Consider the following 22209-nt stretch of genomic DNA (forward strand, 5'->3'; position numbering starts at 1 on the left):
GTTTGCAGAAGGACTGAAAGACTAAGCTTGTAATCACTTAAATGGGCACATCATGATAAAGTTTCATTAAATCTACGTGGTACATTTAGTGGCTCAAAGCAAAGGGCAAATTTAGCATTAACAGTCTCCACAAAGGGTATCCAGTCACTTGCTGGTTCTTTCAAAAAGTGTATGCCTCCATTGGTGACCATGTTCCTCTGGTGTAGCTTCTGTACCACCGTGGTGTGCTGTGTAAGTAGGAAAAACACGCTGAGCTCTTCCAATATGGTGACATCTTAGCTATCTTGGGTAAACAGCTAAAGACCAGCAGGTAGTTGTAAAGCTTACAAAAATTAATTTCTTCTCTTTTGGGTTATAAGAGAAGAAGGGATTCTCTGTGTCACTGAATCCAGCCGCCATTATTATGTATCAATGTATAGCTGCCATAATAGACAAAAAGAGATCCATTCAGTAAATCACTGATAACGGCGATGAATCTGACAAACAGTATTAAAAATATATACACATAAAATTATAGAATCATACACTCACAGAATAGTTTGGGTTGAAAGGAACTTTTAAAGATCATTTAGTCCAAGCCCCTACAATAAGAAAGGACATCTTTAACTTGATCAGGTTGCTCAGAACCCCATCCAAACTGACCTTGAATTTTTCCAGGCATGGAGCATCCACCGCCTCTCTGGGCAACCTGTTCCAGTGTTTTACCTTACCACCCTCATTGTAGAAAACTTATTCCTTATATCTAATCTAAATCCACTCTCTTTTACTTTAAAACCACCATGCTTTGTTCTATTGCAACAGGCCCTGCTGAAAAGTTTGTCCCTGTCTATGTTATAGGTCCCCTTTCAGTACTGAAAGACTGCAATCAGGTTTCCCCAGAGCCTTCTCTTCTTCAGGCTGAACAATCCCAACTCTCTCAGCTTGTCTTTATAAGAGAAGTACTCCAGCCCTCTTTGTGGCCCTCCTCTGGACCTCCTCCAACAGTTCCATGTTCTTTTTGTGTTGGGGTCCCCAGAGCTGGATGCAGGTGAGGATCTCTCAAGAGCAAAGTTAAGGGGCAGAATCACCTCCCTTGTCCTGCTGCCCATGCTGCTTTGGTTGCAGCCCAGGATACAATTGGCTTTCTGGGATGTGAGTGGACTTTCTGTGTCATATAGTTCCAGCTTTAAAACTAGCACTGGCTATTCCCAAGTATGTCAGTTTTTATTCCTGTGTCAGCAAAAGGGATGCACATGGAACAACAGGAGATGCCTAAACTCAGTCATGAATAGATAGGGTCATCTGTTTTTAAATATTGCAGTCCTATTTCATCATCAAACTTCATTTTTACACCCCAGGAATAAAATGTTTAAAAAATAAAGTGGTTTTCTCCTCTTATCTAAGACAACCAATGTCAGAACTAGCTGACAACGTAACTAGTAACCATTATGGAGTGTGGATGAGGATTCTACAAGTTGCCTTTTAATATTTTATTTCTGCACTGATAGCACTTCAACTTTAAAGCCCTCAAATCTCACAGAATGCTATAGTATTGACATGAGAAGATGAAATTTTAACAATCTATTACTATAACCTCATGTTTCATGTTGAAAAAAAAAAATAGCTCTTTCCTAGTTCTTCACATCTTTGTACTCAAGAAGGGCCTCAGAGGCACTTTGGCCAATTTTTCAATTGTCTGAGAGAAGCTAAATTTAGAGTAATCACACAAAAAATTTCACATGAATGCAAGTTCTGCCATGAGCCATTATGAATATTACATGTTCTGGTCATGGAAGTGGCCTAGAATGCACCATCACCAGTTTTTTATGCAGTTCACCATGACTAAGCAGAGATAGTCAAGAAAAAACATTTCTCACAAATATTGCTGAATTTGAGCTTGATATTTGTCCAAAAAGTGAGCATCCTAACCTGGCATAATAGTCTTCTTGCATTCATTGCATTTGGAAGAGTATTCATTGGAGTAGCAGTCAGTACAAAGCAGATGTTCCTCTTTTGCAGCGAAAGGTTTGTCCACCAGTGAATTCTTGCACTGGAAGCAGTGGAAGCAGGTTTCATGCCAGTGGCGGTCCTTGTAAGACAGATCCTGTAGAAATCCAAAACCACAGAGTAAGTGGAATGAATAGTTTGCACAACTGGAAACTCAGAGAATGCAAACACATCCAAATCTGAACTGCAGGGAGGAGCTGGGGCTAATTTGCACTGCTCAAGAAAATAAATGTTCCAACGAAGGTGAACTTACGTTGCTGTGATAACCAAGAGCAGCTCATGACAACTATCAACCCTTTTTCAGCTCAAGGTAACCTGTCTTGTGACAGAGGAACAGCTAGTTTCATTTAGGTATTTCCTTTGGGAATAAAGCCCCACTTTTGAATCAGATTAAAGCCTGTTAACCTTACAGGTGTGATTGACTTCCCCTGTTTGGTTTAACTATTGCTGATTTCTGGTTCATTCCATAGATATTTACTCCTGAACAGAAACCGTTTTTTCCCAATTGCATTCTGGTATTTTTTCGACAGATTTATACCAAGGGTGGAATGAGTCTGATCTCTTTGGGGTTTTTTTCACTGCAACACATTTTTACTGACTCTTGTGTTCTGGTTTACCTATATTTCAGATGTGGATGGGTCTGAAAAATGCAAGACCACATTGTACCTGCATCCAGGGATCCAGAATACTGGCCAAGGGATTAGTGTGGGCATGTAAGTATTTAAAATACTCTCCACAGTAACTCCTTTTATTATTTAAAAGGAACAATCCTTCTCAAAATTGTGACCAAAATTGTGACTGTGCTTTTTAAAATTTAAATTTTAAGGTGGCCTAATCATGTAACAGTTAACAGTGTCTTTGGACTTCAAACAAAACAGAGCTTGGATGATTCCAAGAAACAGTGTCTTCCCTAAAATATATAGGCTCTGGTTTGGGTTGGAAGTGTGCAAGGCTAGAATTGTCATGAATAGGGAGTATAAAAACTCAGCAGAAATAACTTCTCAGGTTCTAGCTCAAGATCTACTGTGTATTCATTGCAGGCACTAAACAAATTGGATTAACTGAAGGAAAAGAGTGAGTGGCAGAACATCAGATTTTTTAGTCATGTAAAGCATCTCAAAGGGTTCGTACCTGAACTGGCCTAAGCTGTGCTGTGTCAGTCAGTACAGTCACAGGTAACTCCAAATGGGCAATCTTAGCCCAGAGCAAACAAAAGATAACACAGATTTAGGCTAACCTAAAATAACATTGTGTCTTTGGGAGCCTTGTTCCCATGAATAGCTAGCAGGAAACACTGAACTCGTTTCATCTAGGTCAGCTGATATATGGTAGCATGTTAAACTTTACTAATTTCTGTCAGAATTTGACCATGCAATTAAGCATTTTTGTTTGGATATCTGTGCTACTCACCTAAATTTTTTTGAATTATTGTGAGTAACAGTTGATACCCAATGTATTTTTCATCTCTGAGATTGCATTCTGTGACAGAATATCTAAGACTTCTAATTTACAACTTTCAGACAGTTGTTTATTCAGCTCATCTAATAATTTCAGCTACTTCCTTTTGAAACAGCATGAATTTCTCACTGTAAAATTTTAATCTTTTCTAATAGCAAATTCAAACCAATCTTCTTTGGAAGTTATTTACAATCTATTTCTTCTCTTTAAGTGAAATTGAATAGCCTAAATCTGATTTCATATTATATTTTCAGCAGAAAAATACGATATACAGCCAACAGTGTTTTCCAAAATGTGAAATTTGCCTTCTAGAAAGTAGAACAACAGATCCGATTGTCTTTCTCTTGTAACATGATGTATTCAAGTACTTTTCCTCACTTGCTGCCTTTTTCTGTTTTTGCAATTTTCAGCAAGCTATTTTTTTAATATCCAAAATTAATGCGCTGATGGCTGCTTATTTTATCAATGAAATTATACCCTGAAGAAGGTGCATGCCTTTTAGAAGAGGAGTAATGAAGACAAAGATTAGGTGTCAATGATGAAAGATTTGATTCCTGAGTCAGTTACGATGGCAAGATTTTACAAGCTGTAGCTGGGTAGGTGACAGCAGCAGATATTTCATCACGATGAAGTGATGAAGCACAACTACAACAAAAAGTACCCAAGATAAAAAGTGGATTGAATAATCTTTAGCTACTCTGGATTACTACAACTACTATTGTCATTGAATGTAGAGAGAGTCTAAGATGTCTGGCTTTGTCAGTAGAATATTAGACTGATGAAATGGATATTGCTTTCTCTCTCTGAATCTGTCACATCTGAGAGCAAGGAAGTCCAAGGTACTGATTAAACCATTTATGCGTCCTGAGTGTTCTAAGGTCACTGAAGAGGAGGTTTGGTCTACTTCATCATGTTGTATGTATTACTGGAGCCTTTGGCTTGTCCATAAGATGTGGATGTATTGATCTGGAGCAGATTCTACACTGGAAAAATGTGCAAAAACTGACTTAAAGCTTTCTGAATATCAGGCTGCTCCTCTGTTAAGCTGAAAGTACATCAGATTTAGTCTAGGCATGTGAATTCTAGTTTATGCTAACTGACTGTAGCCCAAATAAATCTGTTCCAGCAGAAAGTACAAGTGATATACAACTAATTGCTGTTGTATTTTCACTTATTTTCTTTATGTCACCCACAAAGAAAACTTTGACAAGATAACTGTTAACACTGGCAAGATCATGTTTTACAGCTTCTCCATAGTTCTGTATAGTTTTGCTCCAGCACTGTTTATTTGGCCTCTAGGGTGGGACTGCATGTGTCTTAGAAAAGCGTGGTTTTTTAAAAAAACCCAGAAGACTCCCTTAGACTAGGGTTATCAGGTAGCTTGGTTAAGCTTGGGCTCCTAATACCCTGCATTTATATTGTCTTCTCCTCAGGCTTTTTAAGTCTAAGCAAGCTGAAGCCATTATGCAGTACCATTTCTCTTGAACTGGGTTTCAACAGGAACCCAGTAGGAAGAAGGAGATGAGAGAGCTTATTGCCAGAACAGTAAATGTATATGTTGTTCATGAACGAAGACTACATTAGGCTTTTTTTGCCTGCCATAATGGTCTTTTCAGAAGGTTGAATGTAGGAAATGGGCTATGCCAACTAAATGCTGTGCAGATTTTAGCTACACACACCCTGTAACAAAACACTTAAGTATGTTAGACTGGAACATACCCATCAAAAACATGTTGAGAAAAGGTAAAAACGAGCGATATTGTGCTGGACTCAGCCCCTTATGTGTATGAGAAGATGTTAAGATATCCACTTCTTTCACCATTTCACTTTACAACAATTAGTCTGAGATTCAGTAATGAGCTGAAAAAGTGTTGTGTGGCAGGACAGGGTTTAAACATTAAAAATGAGAAAAATAATTACTTTAACCCTTTCCTGATCCTCCTTACTGGAGGTTTTATTTTTTTGTTTAGTTTATGTGTGAGACTGATCCTTTTGAGCAATTTTTGGCCTGCATGCTGACACAGTAGCTTTATGTCACAATCCACTTATAATTTAATTTTCACATTTCACAGAGAGAGTTTTCATGCCCTTCTGCCTGCCAAGGGCAACTTGTGGACTGCATTAAACACAGGATTACTGTAGGAATTTCCTGTATTTGGAATGGTTTCTATAGCATAGGATCTGCAAGGAAAGTATTAAAAAAGCCAAAGTCCACCAAAAGTAACCCTTCAGCAGTTAAGCAAATGGGTACATGATGGATGGATTTCCAGAAAGAAGCATGAAACTGTAGGTGTGGAGAGCATTCACCAGCAACTTAGCCAATAAAATGCCAATTTTTCCTAGAAAAAGTAAATTTCTCCTATAACCCATTGGCATATGGATAATGTGTAATAGGTGTGAGAGAAATGGCACCATGTTTTCATACTGCCTGCTGGTGCCTCCTACCACTCAGTATATGAAGCTTTTAATTGGTCTGTGAAAGTTTCATGAACATCAGCCAGAATAGTTTACAGTTAATGAAATGGCCTGTGCCCAAAGGTGTAATTCAGACACACATTAACATTCCAGGATTTTTTGGTGGAAGAGACTTGTTCTTTTAAAATAAAGAACAAATTAGTTACTACTCAGTTACAATCACAGTTACCCATAAACTACCTTAAAAACTAGAAAGATATTGAAAGAAATTCTCCCCTGACTTGAATTCAAGGAGTGTTTCTCCACAGCATTGTTGCCTTGTGGGGTCTCTGTGCTATAGCTAAAACACAATGTGAAAATCTGGCATCAATTTCATCCTCTCACAGTCCAGTGCTGTCAGAATTCGAGTATTTACCAGAGTCTGAGTAGGCTTAAGCTCAACTCAGGTAAACTGATGCTGTGCACCACTGCTGATGCGCTACAGTAGTGTCAGAGACAGTGAAATGGCTGTCCAGTTCTCAGCACCTGTGGTATCACTTGGGTGTAACCCTGTCAGTGATAGAAGGGTTGATTGTAATTGGGAGGGTGGGAAAGAAGGAAATTAAGAGCATCTGGTTCTCAGGGCAGATTTTCTCAGTGTAGAGAAACAATGATGGCCAAGAAAGTACTTGCAAAGGAAAATCTGATGTGAGAGCTACATGGAACTTCTCAGGTTGTAATGTGGATGTAAGTGTGGACACCACTGCCAGATGCAGAGGCCTGGATGTGACCTTTTCCCATGACACTGTCACTCCATTAGGTTTTTTCTTCCAAATGTTACATTTTTAGGTTATGTCGAGCACACAAACAAATTGGAGTCCGTTTCATACATGCAGTAGACACACTGGTCTCATTCCCAAACATAGTACAATTTATCTCCTTTGTTCAGGTGAAAAAGTAAATACATACATATACGTATGTGTTCTATTTCTTGTCTATTTATATAGCTATGTATCTGTACAGTTTAATGAGAAGAAACCTGATTTTTTGTGACGGTTTCATGGCAGAATTACACTCAGTCACACAGTGCACACACTGCGTTCGATACTCATCTGGTGTCTGAGGCACTTGTAAGGGCTCTCTCAAATGTGTCCTCTAGAGTCTATTACTGTCATTGAAAAACTGCTCTAGTTTTCATCTCAGAACATTCATAGGATCTCTTTTTCTACTAAGCACGGGGGGTTTTTTTCAGAAAACTTGTAGGAGTTTAGGTTTCAACTTTTATCCATCTGTCAGAATTTGCTTAAAATTGGTCAACAGCTTCAAAAGCTACAGCATAAAGCATGGACAAGCACAAATAGCAGTCAGAGAAACAAAAAAGTACATGTTTGTTTCTGGCACACTTTATAGCACTTTAAGAAATCTTTGTTTACTGTCTCTTAGATGTGTTTTCCACATATAGTTCTGGTTCTTTACATATATAAAATATTCTTAGATTGCAGACAGTTGGGGCTTTTTCTTTTTTTTCTATTTTTTCTATTTTTTCTGATATTAGAGTGTCTCACTTTAAAGTAAAGAAAAGCAGTATATCAGATAACACCCACACTCCCTAAATACATAAATCTGGGTTGAAAAGTTCAGCCTGATTAATTCCTGAATACTTTGACCGAGATTTGTTGAAGCTGGTCCAAGTTTTTAAATTCTTGACTATCAACACATGGAAATATCTTCTCAGGAGATTAGAAAGAGACCTTAAAACAAAAGCACATTCTGGAACGGGGCAGAAATATTTTGCTTTTTCAGGTCAGGCCGGGCCAGCTGTATCTCTTCTCTAACCTGAATATTTATGAGCTGTAGGAAAGCTGGCAATTTTAGACCTTCTTACAGATTATTGCCAGTTCCCTGTCTTAATGGTGAAACATTTTTACCTTTTTAAGGCTTCTGAAAGGGACTTTCCTACTGATTTGCCAATAGGGTGTTGTAGATTGATTTGGAAGGTGTGAGACATTTCTTCTTTCCAATCTGAGTAAGCATATATTTTTATATCTCTGAACTAGTAATTGAGTGGTAGTATCACTATTAGGAGTTAATTGGTGCTTCTAGAGGTATGGATCAGCAGTGGGAAATCAAAAATCAGATCCCCTTGGGTCAGTGAAGAATCCTATGGCCATGCAATACAAATTGCAGTTCTACCACAATCTCACTCTTTCAGTGAAAATCTTGCCCAGCTTTGAACAAGTCAGTTTTGTGCAAGGGGGGTATATATCAGAAGAAGTCTGTTGGTAGTAGTCCAACAGACAATTCACTGGATGGCTCCCCTGTCTTCATCGGGCAGGATGAAACTGGCATGAACTCCAGTTGTTTTGATTAATTTAAAAGAAATGCACATGGTCACACCTGATCTGTACCAGGCAGGTGTTTCCAAGTGTTGTAGCAGTGCACAACTCAAGCTAGCAAGGCGTCTTCTCTGTCCATCCCATTCTTTAATTAGATTCCACTATCGTAATTCTGTACTTAAAAGGCAAATTTTTCTAACTCTATCTGATTTATTGCTTGGGTCAGCATTATCTAGACTTCTGTGATCTCCAGGTTGGCACCTTGTCTTGAGTGTGTCTTGTCTCTTAATGACAACAGAAGTGTGGTCACTGCAAAGCCAGCAGTGGCTTAGCTCCCTCTGACCCAAAGGTAGGCAAAACCAGCTACTGTCATCCTTCCAGATCCCAGCTGGCCCTGAGGACAGGCTCTCCCAACGAGTTGCAGAGAATTTCTTACATCAGAGCCTCAGATCTTTCTGTGCTTTACAGGAACGTATTTCTATTACCATGCCTGGTAAAGAAGGGTTTGCCAAGTAAAACAATACAGAACAGATACAGGGGTCCAGAAAACATGCTCTCCCATCAAAAGAAACCCATGTGTAGCTGTTAGGCTGGATCCTTACAGATCTCAGAGCTCTGTATCCAGGCTGCTCTGTCAAGATTTCTATAACAAGACACAAATCTGACATACCTTGCAGTCAGCACCAATAGGTTTTTTGCATTCCTCGCAGGTGTTGGAATAAAGATTTTCATAGCATTTAACACAGTAGGGGCTGTCCTCCTTCAGGATGTACTTCTTACCAAACAGAGACTCTTTGCAGTAGTTGCAGTCAAAGCGTTCAGTCATGTTGGTGTCTGGAGTCCAGCTACAAGGACAGGAACAGGTACATGTCAGACTGAGCTACACTTGACCCAATCCCCCAGGAAAGGTTCATCAATTCTGGTTTATCACTTTGTACCTCAGTTTTAATCCAACTTTCAGTCAAATAAATGAACACAATAGGAAGGAACAGGACTATAAATTTTGCGGTGCAGGGCAACGAAAACAGCCCATCTAATTCAGCCTTTTGCTGATCCATCTTTGGCCAGACCTAGTGTTAGAAATGAGGGGGAGGAGTAAACCCTGAGTCTGAAGAACTCCCGTGGGATTTGTGAATGGAATTTGACCTATAGGTCTGAAAAAAGAAGGTGTCTGCCTAGGGGATGGAGAGAGTCAAGTCCATTAAGAGGATGAGCCAGCTAATCTTCAGAAGCAACATCTCCTGCATAAGGCAAGAGAAAGGTTTACATTGCTTGTAGACTTCAGTCACAGGCAGCCTATCAGGCACCACAGTTATATGCTTCTGCACCTTCCTTCTCTGCATTCTCAGTAAGCCAGTGTCTAGCAATCATTCTCCCACAGGCAGACACTGACCCTCCATCTCTGCTCGTGCATAGGACTATGTGCACAGGAGGTGTAGGGTCAGTGACTCTGTGTCTGATTCTCCTCTGATGCAACCAGACGAGTTATCTAACAGCTGTACTGTATTGGGACACAAATGGGAGCTAGGTGTCCTGGCTCAGACAAATGTCAAACAATGATTATGGAAGAGAAAAGGGAAGAAACTGTTTATGATGTTTCAGCTTGTCTGAATAAGGGACAATCACTGTTTGCTCCCCAGGTTTTGTTACGTCTCTCTCATTTTCTGGATGCACACACAAGCAGCGATGACACGAATGCCTTTGATAAACTGCATGAATATTTATTATTGCCTGGGACAATTTATTTTGGGTTTCATTAGAATCATCACCTTCTTCTTAACCTGAGGCTTGCAGCATGTGTTACACCTGAAATTTGTTTGGAGGTTACAGCTGGAGCAGGGCATAGCTGCCTGCTTAGGAAAGGGAATTTCCCAAGCAGAAAGTACATGCCACCTGGACTGCATGATCTTCACTGCCTGCTAGGCTGCATCTCCTCTTTAAGCCATATCTGATCTATAAATCCTTAAATGTTTTGAGTACTAATAGCTTAAGTGACTATCTCTGTCTTTCATGCACAAGTGACATTCACAGCAGCTGCAGTCCTATTGCCAACTTCAGCTCTCAGTTTTAAACATAATGTTGTTACTTGCTTAGTGTTCTTGGCACAGGTCACTGGATTCTGGAGTTTGTCCTCTCCTTCTGGCAGCGGGAGCCACCCATAGGACATTCTGAAATCCTGAGTTCTCCTCCAGGATTTCAGTCTTTATTATTATCTTTCATTCTGTCTAGCTGGGATGTGATTAAGGTTTTAGGGCTGTCTGAATGGACAAACTTTATTCTGATGACTAGAAAGCGTTTTGTTTTTTAAATGGTCAGTCAACTGCTGAATTTTGTGGTGACTAGCACAGACTGAGGGGTGAGTGCTTTTACATGTGTGAAGTAGGTAAGTGATGTCTCAACTGCTGGAAAGCCTTATGAATTCCAAGTAACTACTAAAGAAGAGAGACAAACTACCAAACCCCAGAATGTGCTTAGAGGAAGCACAATCCTGGCAGCTGGTCACGTTATGCTACTGATAATCCAGGACTAGCAGTGCAACTACTTTGGCCTTAAAGATGGTCTAGGAACTAATTAACTTTCTTATCCCAGAGGGGAGCTGGGAGTATGTAGAGTGCACTTTGTCCTTAAGGAGTAGAGAGGATCACAGGACTGATAAGAAGACAGAAAGTAAGAAGACAGGCTGGAGAGAGAAGTGCAATGACTGCCCAAAGCTCCCCTCCAGCCCATTTCCAACAGCAGGAGCCAGCAATGGAAGTATAAAGCAGGAGAACAGGGACAGTAAAAAGGGACATTTCTTCAGTAAGTTAGTCTTCTCTTGAAGTAGCGGTGCAGGCTTTACCAGAACTTTTAGAAGATGATCATAGATTTTCCTCTCTCTTTTGAGCCTGTTTACACCCCTAACCTATATAATATGTTTGGACTTTCCCAGGAAGGAGCTAGACAGGACTTAATTTCCTTCTGGAGTAATTTCAGCAAAATGAATGGAGTCAGACCAATGTCCACTGAGTTGTATGTGTAGATGTATGACTAAGTCTGAGAGGAGTGATAGCTTTTGTTCAAATAGTCTGTTTATGACAGAAATCTGTACTTTTACCAGGTTTTACTAGATATTTTTTCCAAATGATGGGATTTTGTTGCCCATTTAATGTGCATTATTGTTAAGTTAAAGTGTGAGCAGAAACCACTTATGACCTTGCATTTGTCACCCTTCCTCAGAATTAGTTCTTTCTAGTCCTGAATTAAAAGTAGATGTGTAATACTGAAGAGTGAAAAATTTCTCGGCAATGATGATGTGTAAAAGAAAAGCTACAGACTGTGATTCCTTTGCAGGTTTATACCATTTCATCCAAGGCTGCTAAATGTAAAATATAGAAGTGCATTGTGACTGGAAGAAGGACGGTTCCCTTAGAGGTGGACATTCCTGTCTCTTGGTCACAGGACTTTTCATCTTCAGTGCTGTATTGTCTTCTGGGTACATTTCACAGGAGCAGAGGCAAGCATTATGTAATATATTTATTTCACAATTCATATAATAATGTAATAATTCAACAATTCAAAATAATTCAGCAATTATTTTACAGTTGCTGCCACTATTTCAGAAAATTCCTGGGCACTGCCCTCCTATCCTGAAAGGGATCTAGTTAAATGTGCTCTAAGATTGTCACAGGGCATTGTCCCCCTCACCCTGAGCAGTGAGAGGCAGTCCTTATTTCCACAACTCAAATGGATTTAGGGATGAACTCTGCTCTATGAAGACACTGCAGGGGCAGCTCTGGATGAGATTCAAGGAACAACTCTAGAGATTTGGGAAACTGAAAGAAAAGAAAGGAATTTTTCCAAGATCTGCATTTTGGGTTTAGTTATGTTAATCTTTCATTGGATCTGGGATCAATTTTGGATCAAATATCTCTTATAGATAGGAATTCAGGTTCATGTGGTTTCGTTCAGTAAGCTGGAATTCAGGGTGAAGCATACCTGTTTAAATCCAGGCCTTGGACTGAATCTCATGATCTACTATGTGGTATTTTGAGCATATTGTACAGGGCTTTTTCTGCTCCAGGGAGAATTAAATGTAAGGTAATAATGGGTCCTATGTACTAAATACTAGCAGGAATTTCAAACAAATAATTTCACTGTTGTCTTACAATCAAGAAATGTGAAATCATACTGAGCAATATTTTTGCCTGTCACTTTGTACACATGCTCCTTTACATTGCCAGTCCATCAATTCCTGTTATACAAAATCCCCTCATGTTTGGCTTTGTGCAGGCTTTATCCATTGTTTTGGGCTTTAAGGGAAAAAAACCAAAACAAAACAGGAGGCTTGCACAGTTGTGGATGGACACAAATTGCAATTCAACCTCCTTGCCATTGATCTATTTCTTTCTCTTGTGTTTGATACTTGTTGACTGTAAAGTGTTGCGGGACAGAGCTCATCATTACTACACCTCTTTGTGGTAAAAGGTCTTTAGATTTTATCACTGTAGTCATTCTATAGTTATGCTTTTTTCAGATTGCTCTCAACATAATCATGAAGGAGAAATTGATTTTTTCTGCCATTCAGTCTCCCTCCTACAGCATCAGACATAACAAGTACATCTCCAAAAGGCAAAGAGCTTTCTGTTGCATGCCTAAAAGAGAAGCTACAGCTTATGGCAAATGTCAGTACTACCCACACTGTGTCTCCCAGGACGTAAGAATTGGCAGGAAAATTACCAAAAATTTAGCAGACTGATTTAAATTCTATGCTTATTTTCTCTTCTTCCCATGTTGGCTCAGTGTCATTTTACTAGCAGCAATTCCTAAAGGTATCATATTAACTCACAAATATTAGGTCTCATCATGTCATTAAGAAATTATCCAATGTTCTCCCATCCCATGACACTTTTGACTGCTGAAAAAACAGACCTTGCCTGCTTTTTCAGCTATGTCTGCAAGCCTAATAAATGATGTTGTGTGCATCTCTTATTTCAACTCTTCTTAGGGGTGTTGAGCGCTGAGAGGGGCAGGTGCACATGCGCAAGAGAGAGAAGGAGGCCAAGGGAAAATATCTAAAACATGTAGGAGTTGTTTAGTTTATTCAGTGAAGTTCTGATCTCTTGTTGTAACAGTATTTGGAGACACAGAATTAAGCCCCTGTAGATGCCAAAGGGGGACTTGCTGTTGACTTAATTAGGTCAATAGTGCTGGGGCTCTCTCTACCTGTGCCCCTGGATCAGTATGTTGTGCTAGCCACCTGCACAGGAAACATAAGCTCTTCCTTCAAAATGTACACACATTTCTCCCACCTGACTATTTTTCCAGAAGAACAGTGTACATGGAGAATTTTCTATCTGTTTATTTCTCTTCCCCTGAGGACGGAAGATTTGTGTCTGGCAACTCCAGTGATATGAGCCATGCAGGTCTAGAGCATTTGGAAACAATTTATGTTAATGCTCCAAAGGCTGAAATGCAAAGATTTATTTACAACCATGAACTGACAGTTCAAACTATGCTGGTCTTTCTGGCAAGAGGTGATTTTTTCCCTGTAACTTAGCTGCTCCTACCACATTCATTATCTATCATCTTGTTGCAGCAACAGGAAAACACTCCTGGAAGACCTAACCCTCTTTCCAAACCAGACCATAAGGCCATGCAAGGGGAAAAAGGGGAAATCTAATTTTATTTCTTTTTAATTTACTTTAGAAAAATAAGAGATGGCCATTTTCATGTAGTACTGATGAGAGGTGGGGGAAAGTTATATATGGTTGGAATTCACCTGAACCCCAGCATGAGAAAGCTGGTGTAAATACACATCACCAACGTCCAAAGCACTCCTGTGTGTTTAGATTTACCAAACCACATTACAGGCTGGTAGCCCTCTTTGTTTGGCTGTCCAGGTGTATCTTATCCTCTTCATCATGGAATAAGTGCCTACAAACACTGTCATGATGGAGCAAAGGAAACCTGTGTGCTTGGAGGTCCTGCTGGCAATAAGACCCTGATGCTCTGAGTTGCTCGGAGCTGTGACCCTTTAGCAGCGGCTCCTGGCCATGGGGAGCCAAGCCAGCTGATGCACAGAAGGCAGGTCTCCCTCCAGGGTCCACAGAAGGACATTTGCTGCCTTACACTAAGGCTGGCCAATGAAAAGGCTAGCCAGGCTGTGAGGGACAACTGATCTGGGTTAATGCTCAGCTTGTAGATGAGACAGGGATGCTTAGGCAGATGTAGCTGCACTCCTTCTCCTTTAAATTTTTAAACTGAGAAGAAAGCAGAAGCCTTTTTCTCTTGCTGCTGCTATGGAAGAGCAATCCTGAAGTAAGCACATCAAAAGAATTTGACACTCTGTCTTCAAGGAAACAAGACCCTTATGATATGTCATTTCTCTCCCAGAACAGCCCTGTTAACAAGCCCAGAGTGCTTACCTGTGTCCACATCAAGGTTAAGATATAAGTACTCAGTTACAGAGGTGTATATTGCTGTTTCTTAAGCTCAGAGTAGATATTCACAGATGTCTTAGAAGCTCTTCAGCAAAAGCCAGGAACATTTGCTTTAATGCTTGAAAATAATAGTAATAATAACAACAAAAAAACCAATAAAAAATTGACCCCAAGTAAAATATCCCAGTCATGCCTTTAGATGCTAAATTTTAAAAGCTATTCAAAGAAAAAAAGTTTAATTTTTAGTAAAGTTACCTTACAGTATTCTTCAAAATTAGATTTGGATTTTTCCAAGGACTCACCTTCTTTGGAAATGGCTGACTTATGCGTATGGTATAACATTCTGATTTCTTTTTTAGAGTTTTTTTATCTCTTTAGAGCATTTTTCTGACCAGACAGACTGCATTAACATATGCAGGTAACCAAAGCACACCTGGTTCCTGTCTGGATTGCCCAGTCAGCCTATCATGAATTGGAAAGTGGATAGTGTGCTGGTTAAGATTGTATTCCTTCGCAGAATATAAATAATAAAAAAACCCTAACAGAAAATGTTTCTTGTGTGGCAAGGCTCCTCATGCATCTGGCTAAAGTAATCCCAGTTGTAGTAGTGGAGAAGGAGCACTCCACTTGTGGTTTCTGTGTGGTTTATTGTGTTTGGCAGTCAAAAAAAATCTGCTCCAGTCTAGAGCCACACCAGCAGAGGTAGAGCAAGAACCGGTGGTAATACCTACAAATGCCACAGAAGAACTGAGCACTGACACTTTGTACCCCACGGAGTTTACTCTGTGGTGTTCTCAGGTTGATATTGAAATGACTGGAGGATATATGGTCTTACCAATATTCCTACACATATTTCAATTACAAAAGGAGCCTATTGAAATAACATGCAGCATGACTTAAATCTGCCACAGCAAGGAAAAGCACAGTTCAAGTGAAAAGGCTTGCTCTTTTTTTCTGTTTTAAAGCCTTTTGAAATTGCTGTCCTCCTTCTTTCTCTTGCAGAATAAGCAAATACTTGCTCAAAGGAAAGGTTGAGTACTTGATACCGCTTAAGCATAAAAATTCATATTTCTAATAAGAACATTTGAGCAGATAAGAGAAAATGATAGAGGAGAAAAATATGATAAGATTAATAAACCTTATTATTATTTCTGGCACTATCCTGCAAAAGTAGTGTATAAGCTAAATGTCTGCAGACATGAAAGTACAACAAAGGTTTGTTTTTCCAGAAAAGGATTGCTTTCTCTTATTGACAGGAACACTGCTAATCTCAGAGAAATTAGACTTTAAGATAAAAATACCCAGAAATGCCATGTGCTACCGTTCAGTCATGTTTTCAAATTTTTCTGTCTTTTTGAAATCCTGTGTACTACTACCCAGGGCACAAAACCAGAACAGCGTCCCAAATAGCCTGTGTTTCCTTCTTTATAGAAAGGATCAAAGAAAAGCTGGGACGACTCTGTGGAAGAAGAATGCTTTATTATTTGTTCTGGCCTCTAGCAGCGTAGCTCTGGTTTTGTTTGCCGAGGTAAGACCACAAAGCCCCCTTGTGTCTAAGATAATTGGCATGCGTGGTTTGGGGGATCAGTTAATGTATGTCTGCTGTGGCAGTGAATGCCTCAGGGCATTTGGAGCTATCCAAACTTCCCTGCTGCCATGCCCGTGGCCTTCCAAAGCATGACAAAGGAGGCTATGTAAACCTTGGGGGGCACCCATTCAGCTGGGCACATCTTAGAAAACCAGATTGATTGCACCTGGGTAGAACCAGTTTGGCCCAGTTTTTGGGGGGTTTGTGGCTGGAGACTGGACACAGAGAGCAGAGAGAACATCTACTAAGGTTGAGCCAAAGTACCTCTGGTGCGTGGGAGCTACAGAAGAGAGCACAGAAGGACATAGAGAGCCTGGTGACATGGACATAGGAAATCTTTTTGTGGGCAAGATTCTTTCTAACTGAAGAAGGAAGATGTTGAATTCACCATGGAGAGCTGCACCCTCTAAATCTCAAGGGTGCTTCAGAGCAAAGACAAAATACATCTATGTGAAAGCTTACAGGTATTTAATGGCTTTATGCAATTTGCTGCTTTTATTATGCAAGATGAAGTGAAGAAGCAGTGGTGGGTTTTGAGCCCTTACACTTGTGTTTGCCAAGGGTCTAGAACTAACTCACACCATCAGAGTGATACCTTAGACCTTTCTCTTGAGTGGTTGATATATTTGAAACTTCAATTTCAAACATTTAATGTAAAACGGAGCATCGAATATGCTTATGTCAGTGTTATGCTCTCCTGCATTCCTCTTGCAGCGTATTATTACATGTACAGTAACCATTCAACATCCTAGTTGATATAATCCAGTACAAAATAGAGGGGTATGTGAAAAGGAACAAAATTAACTTTTTCACCTGGCATGGGTATTTTGATGTTCATCCTTAGAAGAAGGCTCTAGTGGTTTACAATCAAATTCTGTCTATATATAGCTAATTAATATTGTTGAAATGTTAATGCTTCAGTGGCTGTCAATGTATTCAAGATTTATTTTCATGAAACCTGTCATTACCCTGCCATTTCACACTCTCACTTGGGGTGAATCTGCATCACAAATAACTGTGCATATGTAAATGAAACATTAAAATTACACTATTAGAATTAATGAGTCTAAAAATGGAAATTATGAGATTCCCCCAGTCTCTGAAGCAGTACCCAAGTGAGGAAAGATGGTTGCCTGCAACATTACACCATTCAGAGTTTGTCCAGAGATGCTCAGGACAGATTTATCCATCAGAGAAACATGAATGAGACTTAGACCTGAATGTCCCTGGTCCGTGGGGACCTTGAAAGAGTGTGAGCATGCTGGCCAGCAGCAACAGCCATTGCTTGTGGCTGATGGTCTTAACACTTATCTGACCTTCCCTTAACTCTGAATGTCCTGGCCCCTGTGAGATGAGGCAAGGCAGGGAGGTGAGGACATCAGCACGTAACACATTTCTTGGCTCTGAGGCTCAGGGCTCAATGCCCCGGAGAACTGAGCCAGGAGTCCCTCTAAGGCCCTGGAGAACTGAGCTGGGGGTCCCTTGTGCATATAGGTCTTTGCAGCCTGTCTCATCCCTTTCTTTTGGGATGAAAGCTTGTGTTTGCAGAGCAGTGCAGCAGAAACTGTCGCTAACCCTTACAATTGTAGGACTTGTACTTTGCCACCAATGTTTTGGGTTTGCTTATTTTTTTTTGCTTCTGACGTTCCAAGCACGATGGAATCCTGGCACACTGTGTTGTGTGTGATCAAAGGAGTTGTCTCTTTTCTAATGGTGTGCCATCTGGGAGAGCTAATGTCTGTATGGACAGGAAAGATTTCAGGCAAAGTGCTATCCCTAGACTTCTCTAAGAAATGGGAAACAGATCATTATTTGTACCTGAGTACTTCAGTTGGGAATCACCATTACATGCTCTTCACGGTAGGAACTTCACATGGCCAAACAATATTTGACATGATATAGCCACTGCTGTGAGATAACAGTGATTTCACAAAAGCTAGTAATATTTTCCTGTAAATCCAAACCACCTGGAAGTGACTATTTGGTCCCTTGGGAGCACATTTGGCAGAATGGTGAGAACCAAAAGTAACTATATTTTATCCCAGCACTTTAGCCATCTTGGGCTTTTCCAAAAGACCACAAGAACTGGTCCACCCCCTAGCCTCAAGTGTGCTAGTTAGATGGAGATGTCATATGGGAACCCCAGGTAAATTTTACAATTTGATTTCTCAACAACATAATTTTGTCTTTTCCGCTGCCCCACTCACCTCAACCACATGATGGTTCACAAGCCAGAGATCATTTTGCCCTGTGGCTAGGGTAAACTATAGTTATATTGATGCTCTGGTCAGATTTTGATAGTAATGCTATTGGTGCATCAGGAACTGAGTTTTCAATATAGCAACTCAGATGTTTTTTAAAAAAAATTTTCTCCATATGTGACCAAGAATTGGTCAGGTTCTATTTAAAAAAGCAATCTTTAGAATCCATCCTTTCCTAGGTATATCTACAGGTGCACAAAACAGACATAAATTTTTGTAAGATAAAAAAATACAGACCTTTTTTTTTGCCTTCCATATCCAAATGCCTGAAGCAATCATTTTCAAGGTTTACTATCTGGCTGATATAAGGCACAGAAGATTTTGGCCAGAAAGCTGGGAGTCCCATAAATTTATGAACTGATGAAAATAGGGTTCACATCAGAAACCCAGAGACAACCTTAACTGTAGCATTCTTTCACATTTGGATGCATTTGTCTATCTAATAACACAGCCTTATGTTGGTCCCTTTTAGAACAATTCCTATTCAAGCCAACATATAAATACGCAAAGCCATCAATAAAGGTTACAGCTATTGACCCTGGCAATCTCAGTGTCAATTAGCAATCTCAGTTAATATAGCTCCAGATTGGAGTCAGGGGAGTAGCAATCACAGACCGACTGACTTGCTGCTATATATATTTTTGTAAGGTTTGCTGTCTCATGACTGTGTGTGTCTCTGTACACAGCAAAGCTGAAATATGCAGGTATCAGGTCAACCAAATAAAAGCCATATCCCTTGGGGGAAGCAGAAAGTTTGGAACAGCCATTAATGCAGACAATGAAAGTTAGTATTTCCTTTATTATGTACACAGAGAAATCCACCTTAGCATACAGTAAGGACTGGGTTATTGTGGCTGCACACACATGCACACAGAGAGAAGCACAGAAAGAAGGAATGAAGAGCTATTAATTGGGATTTGTATTCTAATTTATTCTCTCCACATAAAAAGAAGAAATACAATGCTGATGGCTCCCCATTTCTCCCATACACAATCTGTCCACACTGTTTGCCTGCAAAGAGGAAAGGCTACCTTTGTTTCATTTGCATCTGCTCTTGCTACAGTACAAAAACGCTCCTTTGTTGAGCTCTGCAGCAGGAGTGCACGGAGGTGTAAGGAATCTAAGACCCCATCTTCTACTTTTTATCACTTCCCCAGTGGATTACACACACAGCACAATACAGTCATTAAAAATAGTTACACATGAAAAGACCCAGCTCCTCATCAGCTCGCTGATGTGTCACTTTACTGACGGACATGCAGCAGTAATTGCTGTGATAAGAAATTTGTCGTTTTCTCCTCCTCACAGCCCTCCCGGAGCACTCAGGAGAAAGGGGAACCGGCAATCTCTCTCCTTGCACCCTTCCCCAACAACCCACTGGGGCATTAAACAACCCTCTCCTCCTCTCTGCATCCTTTGTTTAAAGCGACACCTCCAAAGATATGTTCTGTGGGTAGTGGGAGGGAAGGGGAAAAAAGGGATATTTACTTACAGAGCAGCAGCGGGCAGTTAATGCCACCTCCTGGACCGGGGACAGGGGGTCACATCCATTAACAAATGTGCAAAGAGCACACTGGCCTGCTTGCAGCGGAGAGCTGTACGGCCAGCTGGGGCTTTCTGCTGCCTGCAAAGAGCGGCTCTGCCGATTCCAGCTCTGCAGTCAGTGTTGTGTGGAAAGAGACTGCTGCCTTCCCCAGCCTAGTGAAACCCCTCGCTATCATTTTACCATATAAGGAGACAAAAGCATCGGAGACTCTCATTCTTTGAAGCGCTCTGCAGCTGGCATTCAACACTTTTCTCTATTCCAAGGGTGTCAATACTTCCCCCTCCTAAACATCTTGTCGTTCTTGGCCCCCTTCCTAAAATAAGGCTCCCTCTCCCCTCCTCCAGCCTTTGTTTCTCTAAACCCCTGATGCTTATTAATAACATGGCTTTGCTAAATCCAAGAGCTCGCTCTTTACCAGAGAGGTTTTACAGCAACTCAAACCCAAGCATTTGTAAGGCTCTTCACCTTGCTGAGAGAATAAAGTCCTTGCTTAAAATTGGTATGAGGTTTTATTTGTTTTGGTCATTTTTCCTGCTTAGTGTCTTGCCAAAGAAGAGTGAAACAACCTGTCTCTCTTCTCCTTTGTGGAGAGGTGCACATTTTTACAAAGACCAAGCGTGCGGGCATTCCCTTACGAGCATTCAGACCCCAGCCTAGTTTCTCTCCACCCTTATTTCTTGCCAAGCTCCCCCATAATCAGGAGGAAAACGAACAAAAGCAGGGGAAATCAATGAAACCAAAACCATCCATCTTTGTGTAAGAGAAAGCCAAAGGAACAGATTGTCTCAGCACATGCTCAGTATCCAGTCGAGAGCCCTGCCAGTGTGCACATGGTAGGAAGAGGGGGAACTATTAATCCCACTATAACCAGGAACTACTTTTTCTGATACAAAATCCAATTTCATCTATCAACCATTCTAGCAGAAACACATTCTGCTAATCAAAACAGTGAGGGTCCTGGGAAACCTCCCGGAGGGAAGAATTTGGATCAGAAGCTCATGGGAGATGTCTGCTCTCTGCAGCTTGAGGGGTAGGCTGGGAAGGCATTTTGGGGTAATTCTTCAGTAATGACTGGTGCTTGCCAAAGGGAGGAGCTTTAGTATGAATGCTTTCAACCTTAAGGAAAACCAGAAGGATAAAAACGTAAAGCCCATTAGCCCGAGACAGTCTTGCTGTTGCTTTGCATCCAGAAGATGCCAGATGGTCCAGTTTTGGACACTGGGTTCTGGCATGTGCCTGAGCAGTGGTGTAGATGTGCACATGGGTTAGATAAGGGTTTCTCCTGCAAAACAAACTTATGCCAGAACCCTGACCTGTACTTGCTGTCCTCTTATGCACCCAAATGTAGTCAGATTTGGAATGGGGGTGAAATGTGTTAGTTAGTCTCAGTGCTACTTCAAATCTAGGAAAGCACAGAATAAAATGGTGGAAAAGGGCCATTCTTAGTTCTTCTATCAGAAGCTAAATCTCCTTTACAGATGTGAGTTATTTTGATGATCAGCAATGATCTGTTTGTCAGGTGATCCAGCCTTTGCTGTTGAGTTTTCAAAACACAGGCACCATGCCCTGGAGGACTGACAATGGGCATACAGGATTAAGGATGCCATGACAATTAAATCTTATTTAAATCAAAGCTGCTGCACTCCCCAGCCACATGGGGAGTCCCTGACTCTTCCCTTGTATTTGCAGTGGCACTGTAAAATGAATTAAACCAGAGAGTAAACAATTTTCACTGAACCCACGAGCTGCGTTGGAGCTGCACCTGTATCTTGGGAAAGCTACTGGTTGGATTCCAGCCCCATCAGTGACTTGCTAGATGCCCTTGGATGAGACTTTTCATCTTTCTGTTCTTTAGCTTCACCATCTGTAAATATAAAGCTCAGGACAGCCAAACGCTTGTGTAAGTTGTTAACAAATTTACAAAGGACTAGTTAGAGCATAAACATAATAGGAGTAATAGTTTCTTTCTTTTAGATTAAACTATTGCACAGTGGCAACAATGATAATTTATTTCCATCTTAGTTACTGTTCTTACCTCAGCTCTGATTTAGTAGTGCACATTAAAGAGAAAGAAGGCCTTGAAGGTGATTAGAATTGGGATATTTGATTCAGTTTATTTCCAAAGTTTTCTAAACAAACTAAATATTCTGAATGTGTTAATTGATTTTGTTCAATTTCCATGATATTTTTATTTCCCCATCTCTCCATTGACAGCTACTGC

The 22209-nt window shown here is 40.5% G+C and overlaps 1 protein-coding gene across 4 annotated transcripts in view; it reads right to left on the bottom strand.

Annotated features, from left to right (window-relative positions):
- Positions 1 to 22209, bottom strand: part of FHL2 (four and a half LIM domains 2) — a 54331-nt gene that overhangs the window by 4328 nt on the left and 27794 nt on the right. For 2 of the 4 annotated variants that reach the window (XM_032100424.1, XM_032100423.1), the window contains exons 2-3: positions 8845 to 9019; positions 1909 to 2083 (exon numbers count right to left, since the gene is read on the bottom strand). In XM_032100424.1, the coding sequence (XP_031956315.1) occupies positions 1909 to 2083; positions 8845 to 9000 (331 nt within the window). In that variant the 5' untranslated portion in view covers positions 9001 to 9019. Of the gene's footprint in view, positions 1 to 531; positions 554 to 1908; positions 2084 to 8844; positions 9020 to 19934; positions 20145 to 22209 lie in introns of those variants that run through there. The other 2 variants (XM_032100422.1, XM_032100425.1) reach the window with 2 other exon arrangements.

This window comes from Corvus moneduloides, chromosome 2 (genome assembly GCF_009650955.1).
Source record: "Corvus moneduloides isolate bCorMon1 chromosome 2, bCorMon1.pri, whole genome shotgun sequence".
Classification (NCBI taxonomy): Eukaryota; Metazoa; Chordata; class Aves; order Passeriformes; family Corvidae; genus Corvus; species Corvus moneduloides.